At 33.3% G+C, this 14,812-nt stretch overlaps 1 protein-coding gene across 6 annotated transcripts in view; it reads left to right on the top strand.

Annotated features, from left to right (window-relative positions):
• TPP2 (tripeptidyl peptidase 2) overlaps window positions 1–14,812 on the top strand; it is an 88,927-nt gene that overhangs the window by 56,475 nt on the left and 17,640 nt on the right. For 4 of the 6 annotated variants that reach the window (XM_020964006.2, XM_020964005.2, XM_020964001.2 and 1 more), the window contains 7 exons: window positions 713–829; window positions 1,316–1,416; window positions 3,248–3,344; window positions 6,476–6,613; window positions 8,150–8,394; window positions 8,609–8,687; window positions 10,689–10,727. In XM_020964006.2, the coding sequence (XP_020819665.1) occupies window positions 713–829; window positions 1,316–1,416; window positions 3,248–3,344; window positions 6,476–6,613; window positions 8,150–8,394; window positions 8,609–8,687; window positions 10,689–10,727 (816 nt within the window). The remainder of the gene's footprint in view (window positions 1–712; window positions 830–1,315; window positions 1,417–3,247; window positions 3,345–6,475; window positions 6,614–8,149; window positions 8,395–8,608; window positions 8,688–10,688; window positions 10,728–14,812) is intronic. The other 2 variants (XM_020964003.2, XM_020964004.2) reach the window with 1 other exon arrangement.

A 14,812-nucleotide genomic window follows, 5' to 3' on the forward strand; every position in this document is an offset into this window, starting at 1 on the left:
TTTCTCTAATTTCTTTCTTCCCATTATGAATCTCAAGCATTTTTCAGTTTTTTCTGGTTTATATCAGAAAAAAAATTTAGTAGATAATTTACTGGCATCTCCTTAGATTACTGGCTTTGGTGAAATTGCTGTATAATTGTTTTGGGTACTTATTTAATTATTCATGGAGGGAATATTAAACAGGTCTATTTTTTTTCCTAAACATTTTTCTTTCATAAATAGTTGTAGCCTATTGTAATTTAAAAATTAAAATATATGAATTTCACATTAGCAATTTCATGAAAGTATTGTAAATAGCAAAACAAAAGAGCATCAATGATAAACTTGCATCATACCAGACTCTGACTAGGGTTGTACTTAGCATTGTGGAATGTATCTAGCATTGTAGAAAAGTAGCTTTGTAAACATGTAGTAACTATTAAGGAAAGATGATGGGAAACAGTCTTATTTGATCTTGGTTGAGGGGGAATTAAAGTAAAAATTTGGTTATGGTTACTTTTCTGTATTTGTGGGGAATTTGCCGTCCTTGCTTCATGATTATAGCATTTTCTTAGCTATCTATAATTTAGTCTCTTCCAGTCTATTGTATTTTCTTCTTTGAAATATTTTCATACGTCTGATAACATTGAATATTGATATCCTGAAACTTAGGGTGATATAAGAGAATTAGGGAAAGCAATTAAATATTTGTGATTCATTTTTTCATTCACAGGGTGGAAAGGCAATTGAATTTTGTATTGCTCGGTGGTGGGCAAGTCTTAGTGATGTCAATATTGATTACACAATTTCCTTCCATGGGATAGTTTGTACTGCTTCTCAATTAAACATTGTAAGTATAATCACATTACATTTTTAAAAATGTGAATTCTTCTTATTGTAAAGTCATATCTTGTCATGACAGTCATAAATAAATTGCCCACGTATGGGTTATACTCCTTTCTGTATTTAATTAGCTTGATCTTAGATAACAAGTGTATTGGTCTACCAGCCTGGTAGAATCTGCTAGGGCAGAGTAGCAGAGCAGAAACAGAAACTCTGGATATTTATGAAATGAATCCGTCCTGCATATTAGAGATTTTAAATAATTCATTTAAAATGGAGAAGTGACCATGGTTCTGTCAATTTCAAATTTTTTTTTTTAGTTAGCTTAAAAAGTTATTCTGATGTATTTCTTTAAAATTTTAGTTTAATTTCAAGCATGGTTGGGTATGTAATGCTTTAATTGTAGGCTTATTCGCTTACCTTGAAGCCAGTGATGTTAACATTTTAAAGCTAACATAGAAACTAATTCAAAAAAAACTTACTTTTTCTGTAGCATGCGTCAGAAGGAATAAACCGTTTTGATGTTCAGTCTTCCTTGAAATATGAAGATCTTGCCCCCTGCATAACTTTGAAGAGCTGGGTCCAAACTCTACGGTATTAATTGTATTTCTGTGAGCTATAAATATTAATAGCTTTTTGTGGGGAGGTACTACTCTTATCCAAAACTTTAGTAGTTTAGCCTATGAATGCCCTCATACTCCCAATGTTAGAACTACCCCCAGACCGAATCAAGACAGCTATGGCTATTTTTTCTATTTGCACCCCATTTGAAATACTTTGTGTTTGATGAGTTGGGTATCCCTGGTATTTAGGAAGTTATCCTTTTTATTGTATGCTGAAAATATCGATGACTAGATAAAATGAACAATTTTTCCATATTTAATTGTATTAATGTGGACCTGGATTACTTTAAGAGACAACTGAAAAGATTCAGATTATTTCTGAGTAGTAAACAAATATAGCAGTAATTTAGTATTTCCATGCCCAAGTAGCTCTATCTATAACATAGATATATTAATGGATGCTAACTATTTATCTCACACTTAAACTATGAGGATAAATTAAAGAGTGAGTGAAAGCTCTGTGTAAAAACAGCAATAGTGAATACAAGGAAGTATTATTTATTTTTATTGTTCAGATGAATCTGATCTTAACTCATGTCAGCATGGGCGCTATTGGCATAGTACATTACAAGTAATCTAATGCTGGGAAGAAATCTCCAGGTGATATACAAAATATCTAGAAGTATAACCTAGAATTGACAACAAAGTATGATAAAGTCGAAGTTGTATAAGATATTCAGCAGTCCAAGTTGCTACATGTCAGCATTTTAAGGCTGAATACCATAAATTGAACTGCATTTCAGGGAAGTAGTTGATCCTCACAATTAATTTTACTTATACAATTTATATACTGTACTGAGAACTGTTTTTCTTTATTCTCTTACTACACTGTTAGTGTCTTGACTATTATTCTTATGTAATAAGAATTACTTTGTATGTTAAGTGTTGTCTTATTTTAAAAATTCTTTGTATTGTGGCTTCAGTTAGATTCCTTATTCATTTTATCCAATTTGATTACACTTGAATCATCAGACTTAGCTGGAACTAAAATTTATTTTTTTCCACTGTCTTTGTTTTGCTAAACATGATATTCTGAAACCTGGATAGTTAATTAGTTTTGAACTAATTAGTTTTGAAACTTAGGAAATGAATTTTTGCCTACAGTAGTCTAAATATCTAAAAAAAAATCGAAATATTTTTAAGTTTGTCCCTTTCTTTGGTGCTTACTTTAGATTTCAGAATGTCACAACAAGATTTAAGGGTCACTCTTATATTATAGTTGATATTTTCTCTAATCACTTTTACAAAAAAAGAATACCTTATCTGTGTTTCCAAATTAATCTTCTTACATACTTGATGTGGGTATTAAAGGTACAGCTGTAATCCTTTTAGGCAAACTCCCTGTACTGTGCAGGTCTTTGGTTATATTTACTGGATTTGGTTTTTGTTTTTGGTTTTTTTTTTGGTTGTTGGTGGTTTTTTTGTTTTGTTTTGTTTTTTGGTGAGGCAGTTGGGGTTAAGTAACTTGCCCAGAGTTACACAGCTTAGTGAGTGATATGTGTCTGAGGCTGGATTTGAACTCAGGTCCTCCTGACTCTAAGGCTGGTGCTCTATCCACTGTGCCACCTAGCTTGCCCTGGTGGTATTTACTGTTGAAGCAAATTAGTTGGGGTTTTTTTGAGCATTTAAAAATCTTTGTTATTCAGAGATTCACTTGAATATTAAATATGTTTACAAGGAAATTTATTAATTTTTTCTGTTAGAATTAAGATGTCACATTCCAGTTTTAGAAATATAAAGTACTATTTAATTACATGAATATTATTTTATTTAAAAAAAAAACTATAATTCCCTAATTGCAGACCAGTAAGTGCAAAAACAAAACCTTTAGGATCCAGAGATGTTTTACCAAATAATCGTCAACTTTATGAGATGGTCTTGACGTATAACTTTCATCAAGTAAGTATTTGCATAAAGAAAAATATAATTTATATTTACAATCAAAATATGTATTATTCTAAGTTTGCCTTGTTTGTGTGAATCATCATAACTGAAAAGTCAGGGTAGATAAGAATTGGAACAAATAAGCAACAGTATTTACCCTAAAACATCTGGAAACAGTACGTATATTAGTACCACCATAATTCCTGTTAGTTAACCAGCATTTATTAAGTGCCTGGTAGGTGTCAAACTCTGTTCTAAATACTGGAGATGTAGATAAAGATTTTTTTTTAAAAAAAGGTCCAATGGAAGAGACAACATGCAAAGAACTATATATGAATGTGATGGATATGATATGATAATTGGGAGTGATTTCAGAGGTAGGGCACTAAGTTTAAAGAGGATTGTGAAAGGCTTCTTGAAAAAAGTTAGCTTTTAACTGAGACAGAGTTCCAGGCAGTGGAATAGCCAATGAAAACTCTTAAGAGTAGAGATTTGGAGTATCTTGTGTGAGGAAAAGTAAGGAAGCTGATGTCACTGCATCATCGAGTAGTAGGGAATAAGGTATTTGAAGACTGTGTAAGGTGTAAGAAGTATAAGAAAGGACCAGTTTATGAAGGGCTTTGAAAGCCAAATAGAGGATTTCATATTTGATCCTGGATATAATAGGGAGCCACTGGACTTAATGAATAATGATTGGCCGTGAACAGGGTAGAGGGAGAACAGGAAGAACAAATTGACATCTGAGTGGAGAATGGACTGGAGTGCAGAGAGTCACAAGGGAAAGAGATCAATCAAAAGGCTATTGCAGTAGATCAGGTGTGAGGTGGAATGAGTGCCTTCACTAAGGTGATTTATAGTGTCAGAGGAGATAAGGGGTTATATTCAAGAGATGTTATAAAGGTAGAAATGATAGGATTTGACCACTAATTGGATGTGAGGTGTGAGAGTGAAGATTTGAGGGTGACATTTCTGTTGCAAGCTTACTTGTCTACAAGGATGATGTATATCCTTGACAGCAGTGGAGAAATTAGGAAGAGGGGAGAGTTAGAAGAAAAGAGAAGCATAGCCTTTCTGTTTCGGATATTTTGAATTTAAGATGTCTGTAAGATTTCTAGTTCTGGATGTCTGAAGGGAAGTTAGAGATGCAAGACTGAAGGTCTGCAGAGAGGTTAAGGTTGGACAAGTAGATTTGAGAGTGATCAGCATAGAGATGATAATTGAATTCGTAGGAGTTGATGAGATGGATCACCAAGTGAAATAGTATATAAGGAGAAAAGAAGAGGACAAAGGACAGAGCCCTGAGAGACAGTCACGGATAGCAGGCATGACCTGGACAAAGCTCCATCAAAGGAGACTGAGAAGGAGCAGTCATATAGGTAGGAAAGACAAGAGAGGTTAGTATCATGAAGACCTGGAAAGAAGAAAGTATTAAGTACAACATGTTTATTGACAGTATCAAAGGATGTCTATGGGTTAAGAAAGATAAGGATTGAGAAAAGGCCAATGTATTTGATAATTAAGAGATCATTAGTAACTTTGGAGAGATCATTTTAAATTCAACAATGAAGTTGTAAGCCAGAAAAATAAAATGGAAGTATTGATTATAGATGCTCTTCTCAAGGAAGTCAGCCACAAAAAGGAGAAGATACAGGACAAGCGCTAGCAGGGATATGCTATCACCTCAGGGTTTGGTTTTTTTTTTTCCAGCAAAGCATTTATTGAGAGAGAGAGAGAGAGAGAGAGAGAGAGAGAGAGAGAGAGAGAGTGTGTGTGTGTGTGTGTGTGTGTGTGTGTGTGTGTATGGTACTGTTTATATGCATGATATGGAGATATTTCCATATATATGGAAAAACAACAGTTATTTAATGTGTACAAATAAGTATAAGTTGTAAAATGGTTAAGTGTCTAGGAGAGTTCAAGCAGAGTAGCTTGAGAGAATCAAGGATTAAAGCTGTTGATTCTCTCTGGGAAGGGATCAGAAAAGACTTCATAAGAAGAAAAAAGTGAGAAAATTGTTATAGGTGTGGGGTGTGTAAAAAGAGGGCAGAACAGTAGTAGAAAATGGTGTAGTCCAGTAATTTAAGTACCAGAGTTGTTTGGCACTGAATATATCAAAGTAAAATTTGCCATTTGAAGGTACTGAATATTTTTAGAAATTTTATTGTAAAACTATTATTAGGTCTACCAGTATTAAATAATGAAGTTAAAGAATAGCATCTTTAATATGTCCCATTATACCACTTCATAGCTATTTAAGTTCTAATAGGTAAGCCCTCATTATTTTCTATAGGCCAGCCTAAGGTATATACCAAGTATGTAACATGCCTCAGACTTTAAGGTTCTGTAGAAAATCACACATTGAGATATTGTTATATCAAGTACAGTATGCAATTAGATATTTATGAGGTTTCTTTTATTATAGTGATAATGAACCTGAGTATCTTAATATATGGTAGATGCTTATTTTTTTTTTATCTCTTATATAAACAGGAGATAAAGTTGAACATTTTTTTAAGACAGTCATTTGTGCCTATCACTGATGAAACATTTTTCAGTTGAAGGTTTTTTTTTTTCAGTCTTATCAATTCAGGAAAGTGTTTTAAAGATAGAATCATGTGCTTTCTTCTCATTTTCTGTATCTTTATGTTTGTTTGTTTTGGGGTTTTTTTTGGGGGGAGGGGGCCTAAGCAATGGGGTTAAGTGACTTGCCCAGGGTCACATAGCTAGTAAATGCCAAGTGTCTGAGGCTGGATTTGAACACTCAGGTCCTCCTGACTCCAGGGCTGGTGCCCTATCCACTGTACCACCTAGCTGCCCCCTTTCTGTGTCTTTATGAAGTTGAATAAACACATATTTCTTTGCTCTTATTGTATTTGAAATAAATATTTATTCATAGTATTTATTTTTACCTTGTTGGAATTTTTATGATGGAGACGTGTCTAATCTTTTGTAAAGTATTAGCCTAATGAGCGTTTTACTTTGTGACATTCCCTCTTCCCATATTTCATTTTATCCTACAATGCTTTTTTCATTTTTTTGTTTATTGTAAGCTTAATTTTAGGAGTATTATCTTAGGCATTCTTTTATGAGGGTTTTTAAATGGTTAACTTTATTTTTGAAGAAATCATATTTATATTTTTTTGTAGCCTAAGAGTGGGGAAATTACTCCAAGTTGTCCTCTGCTTTGTGAATTATTATATGAATCAGAATTTGACAGCCAACTCTGGATTATTTTTGACCAGAACAAGAGACAAATGGGATCAGGTGATGCCTATCCTCACCAGGTATCTAGAATAATTTCTTGACTTTAATTGTGAAATGGATATAGTCACTTTACCTAATCTGTATTTTCAACATGCCATATTTACCTTAAGAAAGAAAAAGAAAAAAATTGTGCTTCTGATACATGTGAATTCCTTATGGTTACCATGAGATTGACAGATCAGAGGTATCCCATAGATCAGGGTTCTTAACCTGGAGTCCATAGGCCCGATTTCACCAGGTGTATGAATTTTAAAATTTTGATAACTTAATTGCATACATCAAAATTGGTTTGTTAGTAATGCCATGTATTTTTATTAACTTAAAACACATACTGAAAAGGGGTCCATAAGCCTCACAAGATTACCCAAAGTGTTCATGACACACGTACAAAAAGGGCCAACTCCTACTATAGATAAATATAAATCAGTATCAATGTGATATTTTTTTACAAATTATCTTCTTACATCCTCATGGACCAGATAGACATGTTAGGTAGATTCGGAACTGGTTGTATAATCAGAACCAAAGAATAGTTATAAAAGGAATATCATTAATACCAGCAATCTGTCCTTAGCTCTTTTGTGTTCACCATTTTTGTCAGTGACTTGGGTGAAGACATAAATGATAATCTTGTCAAACTTGCAGATGATATAAGACTTAGAGAGATAGCTAACATATTGGAGCACAGTCATGATCCCCAAAGTTCTTGATGGCCTGAAAGAGTAGACAGAGTCTACATTTATTTATTTTTGTCTGGTTCTGTTATTGAGTCATGTTCAGAAAGCCAACTTTACAAGTAGAGGATGTGCAGAGAAAAGACCAAACGATGACTTGTGTGAAAAAGATCTGAGAGTTTAAATGGAGTCTTATTGAACTCAGTGTGAATTCAAAATCAGGCTGTATTCATAGGAGCATAGGCCGAATGAAAGAATGAAGGTGGTGATGACTGCCCTACCTGGATTCCATTTAGAGAACTATATTCAGTTCTGGGTATCACATTTTAGGGGAAATGTGGATAGGTTGGATTATTTCTAGAATGTGACCAGGTTTGTGAGAAAATTAAAGACCATGTAATTTTAAATTTCCATTAAAGGAACTATAGATATTTAGCATAGATAAGAGAAGACTTAAAGAGTCTAATAGTTCTGTGTGGAAGGTTTTTTGGTTCTACTCAGCCCCTGAGAAAAAAACTAGGAAAATGGGTGGAGATTACAGATAAGCCACTTTAGGCTTAATAAAAAGAAAAATCTCCTAGCAGTTTTAGAGTTTTCCTGTGAGATGCTTTGCTTCATGTTCCCTTTTAAAGTAGCCTGTTCTCTTTTTGATGGTTTCCGTATGGTTGACTTTAAGGAAAGCTAGATGACTATACTAGACTAGATGACATCTGAAATCCCTTTCCTTTGATTCTGTGTCTCTGGAGCTGAAGAATTATATTATTATCCCTACAAAGTTTCTAAAATAATTCACATTTTGGTAAGACTAGAATTTATTTTCTTAGTGTGACATATTTGCTTGATTAATCTTTATTTCATATAAACACTTTTTCTTTTTTTCAGTACTCTGTCAAACTAGAGAAGGGTGATTATACAGTTCGACTACAAATACGTCATGAACAAATCAGTGATTTGGATCGTCTTAAAGATCTTCCGTTTATTATTTCTCATAGACTGTCTAATACTTTAAGCTTAGATATTCATGAGAACCATAGTCTTGCTCTCCTTGGAAAGAAGAAGTCAAATAGTTTAACACTACCACCAAAGCATAGCCAGCCATTTTTTGTTACATCATTATCTGATGACAAGTAAGTAATACTGAATTAATAAAAAAAATAAGCCAAATCGTTATCACATTGTTCATTGCTTGTGTTTCATAAACTATATTTGTAATATGTAAGGGTTTCCTCTCTTGCCATACGCACCTTTCTTAATTCCAAGAGATGTAGGAATTATGTCAATATAATTTTGGTTCTGATTTTTCTCTTTTAAAACCTTTTCCACTCTTGATTTATTTTTCAGGATACCCAAAGGGGCAGGTCCAGGATGTTATCTTGCAGGATCCTTAACATTGTCAAAGACTGATCTGGGAAAGAAAGCTGTGAGTATTTATTTTACCTAATGAATTCTAAAAATAAAAAATCATGTTTCTCCAAAAATGTGAATTAGCCCAGGCTTGCAGATAAGTCAGACAAACAAAATTAGATGTGAAAAATTTCACCACCTCCTTCATGTTTTTATCAGTACTGCTGCTACTTTCTGTTCATATGAATTTTAGAATTATTTGTTTGGTTGGGTTTTTTTAGGCCATTAGCCTCTACTTATTTTTGAATGGCTAAACTAGACTTGAACCTCCTGTTATATGGCTATCCAGGGATTTTTTTAAAGGAGAAATTCAAACGAAATGGTTTTAAAAAACAAGAGTGTTTAAAATCAAAATCATTTTATTTTGAGATGTTCTGTTAGACTAACTTAAAATTGTGGACATTCACCAAATTGTTACATTTTATTATGTTGCTTCTAAAAAAGTTTATTTTTAAAAACTGTAATGAACAGCAGGGTTTTCCCACAGTTCTATAAAACTTTTTTGGAATGGAGAATTGAATAATTGAGTAGAGAAATGTAATTTAAAATATATAGGTATGCTATTTCTGGATTACATTTTGTTCACGCATGTTTTGTAAAATGAAATTTATTTGGTTTGCATTTTTAGCTTATACAGTTTACAGAAGCCTTTTATTTAACAGACAAACACTGTTGCAGGCTTTCTTTTTATAGTTTTGTGTTTTTTTTATTTTTAAACTTTTCTCATTCACTGTAATGTTATAAGATTTCTCTTCTGGAAATGACATTTCTCTATAGTCACTTCTCTTGAACATTACTCGTCAGTTGCCATAATTTCATTCAGTTTTAACTTAACCTTACCTGCAAAAGCTAATCCAGCCTTTCATCATTTAGCAGCTTGACAGTATCTGCAAAAATTAAATCAGTCTTTCAATTTCATTATGTTGGAGTCTATTAAAGTTGTTATTGAAATGGACAGATTTCATAGGAGTATTAACCATTTTAAATGTTCCCATTTTTCCATTGACCTTGAACAGTATTCTTAGGGTTTGCACATTAAAAAAAATTCGTTGCCTTGGAGTCACTTGCCTCAATTTGTGTTTCATGTGTTCTGTAGAAATAAAACAATCAGAATCTATGTACAGTGCTTTTTAGAAACACTGGTTTCATGTACAGACTTCATAGACATGGCTCTCAATCTGAAATGTAGGAGGTTTTTTTGTTTATAGATCACTTATTTGTTTTTAACTACTTTGTGAGGCCTAAATAGTAAAAGAACATCTTAATTAAAAGGGTTGGTTTTTTTTAAATTAATTAATAAAATCCAGCAAATGAAAAATAGTTACTAGTTCTTGATTGGCTTCTGAGGCAATTGGGGATTCAAAGAAACTTGGAAAACTTATGAGATTTGCTAGTAGCTATTGTCAGATTTAATAAAATCTTGAGTTGTCCTTATAAGTAGAAGAGGAAAAAGCCCTCATTCAATTTAATTTTTGTTTTCCACCTCATTCTCATAATCATTCCTCAGCAGATTTCTAGCTTTTATGGAGTTTCTTGTTTGAAAAGGTTACTTTTCATAATTTTTCTTATTGTGACCACCATAAGCAGTACTTTACTTTGCATGGTCCTTTTTGAGAAACAACATATAAATAAAAATTGTGCTATTGTTGTCATTTAAAGTGGCATTAGAAAAATAACTTTGTATAGCATCTTGTGAACAAATAGTTAAATGTGATTTTCTAAGATTTATTTTGATAATCATGAACTTTGGTGTGCTTGATCTTTGAGAGAAGTGTTTACGTTTGCCTTGGAATAATTGCTACATAAAAGACAATTATGCGTAAGCACATTAGAGTTAAAAAATTAAAAAGGCAGTTGTGCCTGTAGTGGCATGTCAATCTTCATCATAGGCTTGACACTTCAAGTAGTATAATCCGTACCAGTGGGAAGTAAATGAGACCATATTCAGACAGAGGTGGTATCGCCATCCTGTGTAGTGTGTGCATGTTTTCTTACAGAATGTTGTTCTAACTCCCAGGGGCAGTCTGCAGCAAAACGACAAGGAAAATTTAAAAAGGTACTGAATGTCAGTTCTTGAAAAAGATGTGTTAAAGCCTTTTTTGCATATGACTTAACGTTTTTTCTGTCCGTATATCTTTTTAAAACCTTCCCTTCAATTTCCTTTCCTTTTAAGTTCTACAGTTCATTGCTACTGGCCACACCTCCTGTAAACACTGACATGCTGCTTTCCTAAATCTCTTTGAGCAGCATGAATTGCTGTAAGACCCCAGTTCTTTATATCTTGTCTTTATGTTACTCTTCTAATCATAGTCTCTTAAATATTCATGATATTGAGTTAGTAGTATTCTAGGATAAAGTGCTCAGCTACTCTCTGTCCTTGTATAAAGCATTTCCATTGTATTTTATATTCCTAACTACATTATTCAGTATTTTGACATTTTATATGTCTAGAAAACTATAGGGAGAAAATTGTCTTTTTAAATCTGTGGTCTTGGTGTGTATAGGTAAGGATACAGGTTTGCTTTGGTTTTTATTATCAGTCATCTGAGAAACAAATTCTCTTTTGAAGGATTTAGTTTAATGAAATATTCTCACCTTTGAAATGAAATTTGCTACTTGTTTAGACATTTGTTTAGACATTTAGCTCAAGAATGTCAGAGAGAGGAATAGAAGTGAACCTAGCAGAAAGTAGTAGCTAACATAGAGTACCCTTTAGTTTATTATTGCTTGGAGAGCATCCTGTAGGATTTAAAACAAAATCTATAAATGGAATAGATAGTTCCTCAAAGATCCATTGAAATGGGGAATTCTAAAATAGTCTGATGATTCCCTGCTTACTACAGCCACAGTGAAACCAGTAAGGAAAATTTACTTTGATGTCTTATTTCAATGAGACAGCTTTTTAAAAGGAAGTCAAGAAAAGAGTTGAAAATATTGGGTGTTTGGTGTAGAGATGGAAAGAATCCTGGGGAAATTTTTGTTAACATTGATCAAACTTTATTTTTAGCCTCATAATAGTAGATTTTAATTTTTTTCACTTGCTACCCTATCACGTAAAGGAGGAAAAAGTTAATTGAGATTCCTCAGGTTCAATCATTTATTGACGAAAAGGAGAATTTTATTTAGATTTGGTTGCTTGAAAGTGAAAGTATTAAAATGTTACTGCTACTTAACATGGTAGCACAAAAGATGCATAAGTAGTTCAGTTACTATTCATCTTAGTGAACTCTATATGGAATGTAAGTCCCTTGAGAGGCGCTTCCTAATCAATGCTTGTTGATTATTTATATAACCAAGTTCATTTATTATGAAGAATGCCTTTTATATCAAATAGGACTGGTAATAATCAGAATTGGGAGGAGGGGGAGAACAAGAATAACAAAACATTATTTCTCTAAGACAGCCTCTTAGATATTGAAGGATCTGTATAATGAAGCTGTTTCTTTGTACTGGCACTCATGGAAGTGGCTCTTTATCATTGAAATAGTTTGGTGGCATGGTGGGTAGATCACTGGACTTGGAGTCAGGAAGACCTGAGTTTGAATCCTGCTTCAAATACTGGCTATGTGACTGGACAAGTCACTTAATATCTCTCAGCTTTGGTTTCCTTATCTGTAAAATGGGGATAATAATAGCAGCCTCCTCACAGGATTGTTGTGAGGATCGAATGAGATAACATGTAAAGCACTTTGAAAATTTTAAAGAGCTATTTATATGAAAGTATGAGCTGTTGTTAGTAACTTTACTATGTTATCTGAAGGGCTGCTTCCATTAACTCATTCATAGTGAACTTTGTAATGTTTTAAGAATTTGCAGAGCTGTGAATAATATTACATTGATGTTTAAAGGTCATGAGTGATGACCTGAACCCAAAAGCGTGTAATTTGAGACCAACATAAATCTTAAAACCTATTAAATCCATCTCTGTTTTTAGGAGCGTATTTCAATTTTCCTGTGTCCTACATGTTGCTTTTTTGTGTGTTTTTGTCTCCTTCGTTCTCTCCCTGTTCTTAATTTTTCCCGTTCCTCTTCCTCTTTACTTTTGCCCCTCAACTTTTTACTTGCTTTCCTGCCTTTAATGTGTTTAACTTTCATTAAGGTTTTATAATATTGCAAGGCTTAATGCAATTAGTACCGTAAAAGAAAAAAAATAGATAATACTGTACTCCTTGTTTTGTAGGCTCTAGCCTGTCAGAAGCAATTTCGTATTATATCTAAGTATTTCTAGCTTGGAGAAATGTCCAAACTGTGGCTTAGTTCGCTATGCGCTCTAATGGAACTTTAGCTCGACACAGTTTTAGGTAACTTTTATAGAAATCTTAAAAATTACAGTGTATTTTTAAAAAATAATTTGGGTAACATTCCAGAAAAGTTTAGTAACCAAGTCAAAATTTCATTTCTTCTTGAACCACTTTTCTCATAGAATCAATGAGTGCTCCTCTCCAGTGTATATCAGGAATCTTTTCTGAATAAGAGGCGAAGAGGATGCCTCTCTTTCATCAGACTAGAGTGCTTTCTTTGGGTTAGTCCTAGTGCTGATAACTTCAGGATAGGGAAAGTCAATGCATTTATCTAGATAAAAGTTAAGTTTGGTTATCACCCTTAATCATTTTCCCTAGGAAATGTCATCTTCTGTTACACTGGCAAATAACTTAGGTAAGCTTATGTTTCCTTGTTTTATGCTGATATGCTCATGAAAACAAAGTTATCTCCATGGTTACATCTTTCTCAGAAATTTATTATTTTGCTATATGAGTGGGAAACTTTGTTTAAGAGAAAGAAGCCTTTAAGTCTTCTTTTGTTTTATGAAGTCACATGCCACTTTGAAGGCAATAAAAATTAGCCACAACAGGATCTTACACTCCTTAAGCCTTTCATTCAAGCATGTAACTGTGAAAATAAAGTTCTGCTTTAGAAAACCAAGCCTGCCTGGTTGTTTCCTTCTTGTTTTTATTAATCAAGAATATCTTTGATGGGTGCGTAAGGGCTAGTAATTCCTTATGCCATCTCAGTCACCCTTTTTTTTCCTTTTTTTGGGGGGTAAAAGCTCTGTTGGTGAACTTACTTATTCTTTTGAAATCTTCTTTCCCCTCTTTGAGCTAGCTTAAAAATTCCTAATTATTTTTAATATTCTGTTACCACCAGCATGAATTTCTTCTGTGTGTGTGTGTGTGTGTGTGTGTATATTTATTTGGTTCAGGTCCAGCCACTCTGTGCCTCACTTCATCATCTTAAATACTGTTGTCATTCCCACACATAATAGATCTGGTGATAATAATGTAATATAGCATGTTTATGGCACCTTAAAAGTCTGCAAAACTCTTTACCCAACAACCATGAGAAGTAGTACTGTTCCTATCCCCAGTAGAGAAAACAGGCAAAAAGAGGTTTAAGTGGCTGTAATGTCTTATAACTTAGCAAGTGTCTGAGGAAAGATTTCATTTAAAATCTTCCTCACTCTAAGTCCAGTGCTCTATCCATTGTACTATCCAAAGTCTTAATGTAGGGATTCCACTCTTTAATAGATCGCCATAGAAATACTGAAAGATCTGTTTCATTTCATTTGTATTTGTCATTCTTCCAATTTAATCTACAAATGCTTTTGGATGACCTAGCTTAATTGGGACTAATGCCAAACTAGAAGCTTCTTTTCTTGTCGACAGCTTTTTATCATTTTGTGAAGTTAAAGTGCTCATCATCGTCTTCTATATTTAGTAAATGAATGTGTATACTGATCCCACATTGTTCTTAAGTTGTTGCTGTCACAGATGGATTTGGGCTCATTTAGCCTTCTCTTTGTGGCAATTATTTTGTATTCCTTCAGACTTTTTAGAGACATGGTTATATTCAATGCCTTCAATTATGTTGCTTTCTCATTTTTCATAGTGGACAGGTCATTTAAACAGATTGGATTGGAAGTATTGTTATAGATAAAAACACTGTTTTCTTATCTTTGCTTCTGATTTGTCCTTTGCATCAACCATTTTATCTGACTGCAATTCTATTCTTAGAGAAAGTATTTATGATAAATAAGGCTTCTGAATAATCTGTAAGCTTTTAGCCTCTTAAATTTCTCGGTTTTAACCCATATTTTCTAACATTTTTCACCATCCTCCCCTGTGTCCGCCTTCACAGTGGAGT

The sequence above is a fragment of the Phascolarctos cinereus genome, unplaced genomic scaffold, assembly GCF_003287225.1.
Source record: "Phascolarctos cinereus isolate Bilbo 61053 unplaced genomic scaffold, phaCin_HiC Scaffold_7;HRSCAF=346, whole genome shotgun sequence".
Classification (NCBI taxonomy): Eukaryota; Metazoa; Chordata; class Mammalia; order Diprotodontia; family Phascolarctidae; genus Phascolarctos; species Phascolarctos cinereus.